The 9993-nt window shown below is 38.8% G+C and overlaps 1 protein-coding gene across 1 annotated transcript; it reads right to left on the bottom strand.

Annotated features, from left to right (window-relative positions):
• Positions 1-1008: 1008 nt before the first annotated feature.
• nfascb (neurofascin homolog (chicken) b) lies at positions 1009-9990 on the bottom strand. Its single transcript, XM_016675697.1, has 18 exons — positions 9795-9990; positions 8879-8990; positions 8639-8802; positions 8402-8549; positions 8178-8302; positions 7977-8078; positions 7667-7864; positions 6563-6633; positions 6233-6455; positions 5733-5848; positions 5212-5422; positions 4928-5050; positions 4478-4651; positions 4253-4384; positions 3965-4034; positions 2199-2210; positions 2028-2063; positions 1009-1936 (listed from the first exon to the last, which is right to left on the bottom strand). The coding sequence occupies exons 1-18, from the start codon at positions 9988-9990 to the stop codon at positions 1705-1707; spliced, it is 2445 nt and encodes an 814-aa protein (XP_016531183.1). The 3' UTR covers positions 1009-1704.
• Positions 9991-9993: the final 3 nt, after the last annotated feature.

Below are 9993 nucleotides of genomic sequence, written 5' to 3' on the forward strand. Positions count from 1 at the left end.
CAATGTCTAGAACAAAAGAAGCTGAACATAAACATCCATGTAAAAAACATAACTGCCCCTGAATCTGGTATCTGGTTGCTGTGGTTAAAATTGAGGTTTTTTTTTCTTCCACAAGTTTTGTCTGATATTTGAATGATCAAAAGCATTTAAGTGCTACAAAAAAAGCAAAAACAGAATAAATAATCAATAGTTTTTCACTGTAAATGTGAGTAATGCCCAATTACAGTTAATTATTCTCTACACAAATTTGATGACAGTTAATATGATTTGTATCTGCTTCTGACAACAGTAATTATTGCAAAAGAGCAACAGATGACACACGATGAACAAAGCTTTAAATGTAACTTCAAATGTGAAACATTAACATTCACCAAAAGCAATGTGTAAAAATGTGCATGTTGTATTTATCTGTTTCGTCGGACATTCTTAAAATAAATACCTAAAATTATCACGAAGAAAATTGTAAATTAAAACTCCTTTAGAAGAACTCACCCCGCTGTGTTAGTAGATTCATGAGCCAATGAGAAACATCCCTGCCTTACAACATCTCTTAAACTCCTCTGCTTCTCTGTGTTTAGTCTGGTAAGAGGCAGGGATCTATTCTCCACAAAATGATTCCTGGTTGAGCTTTAACTTGAGTAAATAACGATCTGAGTAAATAAAGATGGTTCAAGATCTGCTGATGTCCCCAGGTAACCCAGAATGAATCTCTATCCGTCCTATTTATCTGATTTACACGAGTCCATCAGCTACCAAGATCAACCTCACTATACAGATCATTCATAGACCCTTTGTTTCCACTAGTTTGACTAAATATTCCTCTTATACATAGTGGAGTCTCTCCTTATGAATGATTTAGATGATACTTTTCCACAGTGAAACACAGTATTCCCTAATGACTGTCTCATAAAGCACATTTATATCCTTTAATCAACTACAGCCACAAAGAATGCTCATCATAAATGTATGGATTCAGAAATTTAGCATTCAGAGTGAAACAAGCCCACATATTTACAAACACTTTTTTTATTCATTTTTTGCTTCGTACACAGCTGATGTTAGACGTCAAAGAAACACTGTTACGCCACAGAATGCATCAAATTAGGAGAGCGCTTCAGAAGCTGCTTGAAATTGTTCTACAGAAATGTTTTCCTCGACGAGGAAAGCATTAGGTCGGCCTCTTTGTTTTAATTTATAAATCTAAAAAGCTGAAACAAATTTGAACCAAAGTTGAGGAAGAAACCTTCAGGACGTGTTGCACTCATAATTAACATAAACTTTGCGGTTGGAGTTAACAAACAGAAAAAGATGCAGTTACAGAGGGTGAGTTGGTCCTTGCAAAAGTTTTCACAGACACAATAAAAAGCTCCTTCTCAGTCTCTCACAACACTTCAGGTTTTGCAAAGATATGTTCTATATATATACACACAACATGAAAGGAAAATCTTCTGTTTTAACAGATAATGTCTAAAAACACACACATGTCAAGAGGATCCCGACCTCTGCATGGTTCCCCCCTCCATACAAATGAAAGTTGAGGCTTGTGAAATAACAAAGGTTTAATAGCAGCTCTATATCTCCAGCTGTTTCCTCCTCAAATGGACTCAAATCTTCACTTCCTCTGCCTGCTTCCGAGAAGGTACGAACAGAGCGAAGTTCCAGGGAAAACAGCCGGAGCAAGAATTGGTCCTTGAGGTTTTAGTCTCATGCCAGAGAGTAGATGGTATTCATCGGAGAGTGGAGCTCTAGATTTCCACCAAAGTCCAAGTCCCTGACGTCTCTCCTCGTTCCCGTGTACTGGCCGATGAACGATCCGTCCTCATTGAACTGGATTTCTCCTCCTTCTCCGTATTCAACCAGGCTGTCGTCGCTGTCTGATCTCTTCAGTATCGCCTCCACAGACGGCTGAGCTCTCTGGAGTCCTCTTTCCTCCTCTCTGGCAAAAAGAATAAGGGTGTCAGCACAAATTGGATCTCAGAAACATGAACTATTGTGACTGAAATACAGTAAAAGGTAATGCGTCGTACCGCCGAGGATAGGGCAAAGTTGAGACACGTGCTATCCTGAAATATGAAAACATTTAATTAAACTGTGTAAAATTAAAAGATTGAAATTCACAAAGTAACTTTTTTTTCTTCATAAAGTTACTGTAAATAATGTCAATAGTGTCAATAAATCAACATTTAGTCTTTTCATACCTTTCAAGGGACCTTGAGTGGTTGAGTGGACAAAACAGAAGGTTGAGGTATTGGAAGGGAAAGTTTTAGATAGAGAAGGAAAAGTAAAGAAACAAAAAAAAAAGCTATTTAATCAAAGGGTTACAGAAAATAAGGTCAGATATCTGATTTGAACTGCATCTGTGCTCGGATGTGCTAAAGCGTGATTAACAATAAAGCCGCAGCTTCCATTTGGCTCCAATCTTCCTGTTCTTAGGAAAGGTTCACGTTGGAGGTTGTGTCTGGGCAGAGGACATTAGTTCAGGAGAAAACAATTCAAATATGATTCACTTCATTATGTATTTCCATGTGATTTTGCATTATTGAATGTGAAAGTGTGTCAGGCCTAAAGCAAGCTGAGGCTCCATTTATTGGAGTTGATAAAACTTTACTCCAATAAATGGTTGAACCACCAGTAGCCCAGCAAAGTGAACTTACATTACTAGTAAAGATCATTTTAAATCGCTTCTCAAAACTTATTTTTATTTGTTGGCCTTTAACTGAGGCCTGATGCTATAACCTTTAATTTTTGTTTTCTTCACTTATTATTGCACTTATTTTTTATGTTTTCTCTTTCTTTTCCCATCAACGTATTCTACTATGTTATCATTTTTGTACAGCACTTCAGTTTTAAACCGGCTTGTAAAAGTGCTATATAAATAAATTTGACATTGACATTCCTTTTCTTCCTCCCTCACTAAACTGCATAAGACAGGTCCACATTGTCCTTGAAACATGCTAAATTGTCCCTGTTATCTCTGCTGCACATGGTAAAGCGAAATCCCTTTAATGCTAAAGGTGGCTGCAGTGCTTACACAACATAGCTTTTCCTTTTGTGACGTAATTAGTCATAACAGACCACCAGCACTCATAAAAAACTGAACAATAATTAATTTTTACTTGGCAATTTAGTTGGGTGTTCCTGGATTAGTTAGTTTGTAGATGAAAGTATTTCAAGTGAAAGATCGACATATTTTGCTGATAAATTCTTATATTTCGGGGAGAATTTGCCTGTGTTTTATTCTCTATATGTGTCCATTGAGAAAATTAGTGCTGAACTTATTCCTTTGTCTACTGTCCAACCAGCCCACATCTCATTAAGCAGGTATTCAATAAACAATGACTGAGACTGACAGGAATTTTAGCTTTTATTTCCTGATAAACGGGTGATGCCTCAACTTGGGAGTTTTGATGAAAATTGCTAACTTTGTTAATAATTGCCTTTAGTTATAAATGACCAAACCAAGCCTGTGGTTGCACAACACTGTATAATATTAACTTCACAAATGTCACTGAGAATGACCTCTGCATTAAATGATATCAGGTTGATTCCGGACGAAACGAACCAAACTAACTTTCTAGTTTTCTGTTCAGGTAGTGTCATGTCAAAGACTGGGATTTTTCCAAAGAAAAGCCAGTTATGTTTGATTAATTTAGAAACTCAACAGTAATTGGATGCAAAGTACCAATCTACAAAAAAAAAAAAAAAAAAAAAAACTGTTTTCATTTGTTTATTTAAAACTCATCCTTGAACTTGTTCAGTTAGGATGGACATTATTGGTACAGTAATGTCACAGAGCATTTTCAATTTACGAAAGGAAAACACACAGATACAGAGCAAATCCATGCAAACAATGTTATCAGAGTATAACCTGAACTGATAGGTGTGTGTTACAGTGTGACATTATTCCTCATTACCAACTACAAACAATAATACAGCAGTTTATATGTTAGTTTTGGATGTTTACCTGTAATCAAATGTTCCCTCCTGATCTTTGTCATCCACCAGTTCCAATGAAATGTCCTTTTTGTCGCGCACTAATTCATAGAAAAGGTTTAAGTTAAACAGTTTGCTAGGAAAACAGAAGCAAACAGCAAATGTTCTATCAAATATGTCCAGTTATTTTAGTAATTAATTGCACATAGATTTATGTAAGACATAAAAATACTGGACGCAGGACTTTATGCTGGTTTGTTTTTCCCAGTGTGCACCTCTGCATACCGGAATATTTCACAGGAATTCCCCCCCTTTGTACCTGGATATTTTCCTCCTCGGCTCCTCTTGATGAAACACACTATGAGGAGGATGAGCACGATGAGAGCCACAGCACACATGATGCCAATAAACCACCCCTGAGTGGAAATGTCCACCTGGTCCTGAGCATATACTGGGACAAACAATCACACAGGAAGAGAGTCAGCATCTTCCCAGCACTCCATAGCGGTTGTGTCAAAAAAACCCGAGAACAAGAGTAAATTACTCTCTGTGGTGTAGTGGGGAGACTCCTCCGTATGCCACTCTCCCAGCCCGACCCGAGTGTGTGCAGCCACAGAGAATCTGTAGCGAGTGTAGCGGTCGAATCGCCGGATAGAGAAGCTCGTCACGTTCGGTGGGAACTCCTCCACTTTCAGCTCTTCTCCTCTGCTTGCATTCACTGTGGAGAGGTGGGATACTTCACAAAACTTGGACAACTCTTGATGTCGATCCTGGAACATTAAACGTTCAGGTATCTGACCGCTGAGTAGTTACAAAAGTTTATTACCCTCTTCACAGACTTCAGTAGTATTTGGATTTCTATGTGCAGATACTGCAGTGGTTATAAGGGGAAGGGATCCATAACCAGCTTCTCTGGAATTGCTGTGAGTAGTTGATTTTTACGTATTTCTGAGTGCGCTTGGCATCGTTTGTTAGAGTCTTTTGGCATACCTACCTGTCTGGTATTTCAGGCTGTAGCCAGTAATAACACCATTAGGCTCTTCTGGTAGGTCCCAGTCAACATAAATGCTGTCCAGATGTCTCTGTTGGATCCTGAAGGATCTCGGAGCAGATGGTACTGTAAAAACAAAGCCCAGGATTGTAAGCAACATTTTAATGCAAAGCCTGTAGAAAAATAGCAGCATATTACTTGCAGATGGTTTATTTTATTTTTATTATTATTATTAGTATTATTATTATTATTTTTTTTTAAATTTTTTTTTTAAATTTTTTTTATACCTCCTTCTGGTGTGGAGAAGTGGATGTGATTACTTGGCGGTCCTTCATACCGGCTGTTCGTCACTACTATATACATCACGTAGTTGCTATAAGGAATGAGGTCAGTGACGACGCCTGAGGGTTCTGGATCGCTGTTGGGAAACACTTTGGACCTCATGGCTCTGTTGACCCTGTGCCACCTCAGCTGGCTGCTGTCTCTCCAGTAGTAGACCTTAAAATTCAGAAGAAACACTTTTCAGTCTTTGCCTCTGTGTCGTCACATATTTGGCACCAGAGTCAAAATATGAAATGATGATCAACTAAAAAAACACACACACACACACACACACAATTAGTAACATTATCAAATAGAATTACCAGCACAGCAAAAACATGAATGTAGCTTATTGAATGTTGTTGTAACTCAAATACCATAAAATGAGCTATTAACCATCCTATAGCAATTAGCTATAATAATGTACAGGGAGGGTTCCGCAGCTATTATTACGTTTTAACTTTTGTCACAGTCATAATAGACCCACCTTGTATTCTTTGAGCTGTCCCATAATAGATTCACGTGTCACTGGGTCCCAATGTAACGTAACCTGAGTGCTCTCGATGTCAGACACTCTCAAGTTCAGGGGGGCCGCTATCGGACCTGGGAAAAAAATAGAAATGGAATGCCAGCTTATCTTTACTGTTGATAAGAAGAAGTCTTTCTGAGTAGTTTGTAAGGCAAGAAAGGAAAAAAGACATGGAATATGAATAAACAGAGAGGTATTGCCTTCTGAGAGAATGTTGATGGCAATGTGCTGAAAATGTTCTAAAATAAGCCAAAAGAGAAGTTTTTAGTTTCTTCTCTAATGTCACGTCTGTCTTCATAAAGTGGGAGAAACAGCAGGAATATTTTGGAAATTTACCACAAACTATTTTGGTGATTTGTTCATTATTTACAGAGTGCGTGTTTTCAAACGTTTCACTGAGATTTAAATGATAAAGCAGCAAATAGACAAACTGCACTGTAAGTGCAAGCAGTACTTACGGTCTTCACCAGAGTAACCAATGACCACGGGCGACTCAGGTCCAAGCCCGAAGTCATTGACTGCCTGGACTTTGAGCTCGTAGGGGGTGAACGTGTCCGCGTCATAAATGTAATACTTCAGCCACTTTGTAGTTGCATTTTTCCACTCCTCTCTGGAATCCCTCCTTCTCCACCAAACCAGATACTTCAAGTGTGGTCCGTTCCACTCTCGCCACGTCAGAGGCTGCAAACACAAGAACTGTCAATGTGATGTTTTGTGTTAAGGAAGATTTATGTGGTAAACTCCCACAGGGAAATACAGATTTACGGTTTTATGTCAGTCCTAGTTACCTCCCAGCTGATTTCCATGTTATTTCTCCATGTACCCACACCTTTCAGATTCTTTGGTATGACATCAGGAGCTGAACAAGAAAACAAAATGATCTGTAATTGATTTAAAACCACACGTTCCAAGCTTGGATTTTTCCAAGCAAAAAAAGAGACAAGCAGGCTTTTATCAAAAGTTATAAATCTAACTCTTTTTTTTGTTGTCCTTTTGATCAGGAGGTTGTTCAGAATAGTGTCTCTCTGGAAAGTCTGCTCATTAGCTGTTAACCTTAAGTGAGTCCTAAGACACAGGAGGTCGAGTCACGGCCTGAGGCGTCCTTCTGCATCGCGCTCTAGACTGCTTCAATCCTGAGGAGCAGCTTACTCAGAGTGTAACACAGATTTCTCCACTAGGAATACGTTTACACGGCACATTGATTTCCACAAACGTACCGAGGACAAACATAAAACCCAACGGGTCGTAATTAAAACTAGTTTATTCTGAATACTAATGTAAAATAGGAATACTCCTATTTGCCTGCTACTACTTTCTCAGTTTTAAACCCTTCTAAATATAATAACTAGGTTTTACACTTACATGCAGGATCACTCCTGACTCATTCTGAATCAGAAGAATAATAGATTTGCAGATTATAGTCAAGGTTATATAAGTACATTTGATTGAAACAAAATTTTATTATTATTATTATTGTTATTATTAGCTGTATTAATAATAGAAAACTAAATGAACTGATGGAAGTTGCATACAAATGGTTTCATGGGAATGCCACTTACACAGGCTACTTTGTTTGGATCTGAGTCGCAGAGAAAACAACATCCTGCCAAGCAAACCCGCATATTACACATTGTGCTAATTTTGTCAAAAATGATTTCTTAACCTAGTATCGTTCCCCATTTGACTAACATAAACATTTATGTTTCTATTATTCACATGTTAGATTATGCTACTGCATGAAAAAAAGATAATTTACGACTTTAAAAAGGTCAGTGTGAAGTTCTCTCTATGTCCTTAAATTATATATATACATATTTATATATAAAATCAATCATGTTTCTCGTGTTTATAAGCTAATAATTGCAAATATTGTCACTCAGCATGAGACCCACGTGCGCCGCTGGTCTGGAAGCGCTTAGATGGCCGACTGGGACGACTCGATCCGATTTCATTGTTGGCAATAACCCTGAACTCGTAGTAGGTGAAAGGTTGCAGATGCAGCATGACAGAGTTGAGATTTCCTGGGTATGTCGATAGGTTTTTCCACTTTCCTGGTATCCAGTCATCGTCATCATACTGCACTAAATACTCTGTCGGAAATCAAAAAATGGTGCTTAATATTATCATGACGAACACACATGCAAAACATTTCAAAAGCAAAAGGTGTATTCCTGTCAGTTTATTTAGCTGATTCATTTTTACCAGTGATGGGGCTGTGGTTGCTGTCCCCAGGGACCCAACTGAGTCGCACACTGCGTTCGTATGGATCTGACAGTTCCAAGTCAGTCGGAGGACTTGGTCGGTCTACAACAACAAACAGACAAAAAACAAAACGTAAAAACAGTTTTAAGACGAACAGGCAGCTTATCTGCTAAAATAGGTTTTCCTTCCTCTGGGTCCTACCCATCACCATTAGGTGTGCTGATGCAGACTTCTGTTCCAGGTCATTTTGGATCACACATGTGTAATTCCCCTCATCACCTCTGTTCACATTAGTTATGACCAGGTTTGATTCATCCATAGAGACTCTACCAAAGTAAAAAAAAACAAACCCTCAGATCACATTGAAATAAAAAGCTTTAATTCTTTTGTGAGACATGAATTAAACTTGAGGAAAAGTCACGGACCTCCAACTGAGAGCAGCTTGGTTTTTGTTTTTCATCCATGTTGTTTTGATTGGTGTGGTGATGTCTGCTTTTACACCACACTCCAGGCGCACATCACTTCCACGCAGGACTTTCATACTCCGTGGTTTGGTCACAATTATGATGGGCTCTAAGAAGCATAGCAAACAATGCTGCTGTCAGACCTTTAGTAGAGCCTCCTGGTGACAAACGTTTTCTGTGAGGATCTGTCGTCTTTACCTTTGACCTCTACTCGGACTTGATTCTCATCTCTCCCTGCTATGTTGCTGATCACACACAGATAGGTACCCTGGTCTTCTATCTGGATGCGTTTGATCTCCAGAGTCCCGTTCCTGTGGGTCCTGAAACGGTTTCCCTCCAGATTTCCTTGTCCGTATTTGGACCTGTGTCAGACAAGCCATAAACCTGCAGACTCGGATAGGTTGCTCCCTAATGCCAGCCAAGACGAACAAAACGTACCATCGCAGTTCAGGAACGGGAGAGCCAAAGAAGCGACAGTCTAAAAAGGCACGATGTCCCTCTATCGTCTTTATGAGCTCATTCCTGGGCCCAATAATGCGAGGCGTCGCATCTGAGGGACAAAACACAAGATCATCTCAGTAAATTTGGTGACTGATACTCACCACAAGGAGGATAAGCCACAAAACATCAGTGGACTGTTCACTGGTTCATATTTGGAATTAAATTGTTGTAAATTTGAGTGGAAGGAAAAAGTGTGACAGAAAAACAGAATAAAAGCCCCATTGAGATGATTGTGGGGAGAGTCACAAAGCAGACACTGCAGCTGGATTCAGTGCTTTTAGAGCCACAACCGACAGACCTGTCGGTAACAACTGTGCTTTCATGTCTGTTTTTCTGTATTTTTCTAAAAGGAGATGAAATATTTAATATATGTTAACATTTTCTTAGCTTAACAAAGGCAAAGACAACTTTTCACCCTCAAAGTTGTTCTAACAATTTATCTTTAACAACTATTCTGGCTGGGAGCTTCCAGTCTGAGACCTCCCAGTTGAGTAGCAAACCAGATGTTTTTAACGTTGCAGTTTTGTTCCTCAAATGTAAGTAAACAAATGAAGCTAAAAAAAAATACTCTGAATGACACTGACAAGGCAGATGTGACGTCTTTTCAATGTAACTACATAAAGTTGTTGATTTGTGTTGACTGTTTCTGTAGAGTTGGTCAAATAAAATAACGCAAGATGTTGTAGATTCCAATGCCTGTCAACATAGAAGAGTGTTAGGAATACATCTAATGGATGTTTATATTTCACTGTCTTTTGGATTGTTCATGGTCATTTGTAAAAAAGATTCACAATTTATGGCTTAGTGCTGACTTTGAAAAATAACTGAATATTCTCTAAGTAACAAAACTTACGTAGCACATTGACAAACGCATTGGCCAGTAGGTACCCATGCTCATTGGAGGCATTGCACTGATAGACAGCCGTGTTTTCTGTGGACACGCTGCGAAAGGTTATCGTTTCTCCAGACACCTGCCTGTTAGGCTGCGGTGTAGACGCTGAAAGACAAATTACATGTGGGTGAAGAAAAGACTGGGCAAGAATTAACATTTA

This window comes from Poecilia formosa, unplaced genomic scaffold (genome assembly GCF_000485575.1).
Source record: "Poecilia formosa unplaced genomic scaffold, Poecilia_formosa-5.1.2 Scaffold120, whole genome shotgun sequence".
Lineage (NCBI taxonomy): Eukaryota > Metazoa > Chordata > Actinopteri > Cyprinodontiformes > Poeciliidae > Poecilia > Poecilia formosa.

What these genes read in the sequence shown, in the direction of transcription:
- nfascb (XM_016675697.1), bottom strand. Translation starts at nt 9,990, where the DNA reads ATGTTAATTCTTGCCCAGTCTTTTCTTCACCCACATGTAATTTGTCTT. An exon ending in CCCGTTCCTGAACTGCGATG is followed by an intron (nt 8,803 to 8,878) that starts GTACGTTTTGTT and finishes TGTCTGACACAG; the next exon opens with GTCCAAATACGGACAAGGAA. An exon ending in CAAGCTGCTCTCAGTTGGAG is followed by an intron (nt 8,303 to 8,401) that starts GTCCGTGACTTT and finishes TTACTTTGGTAG; the next exon opens with AGTCTCTATGGATGAATCAA.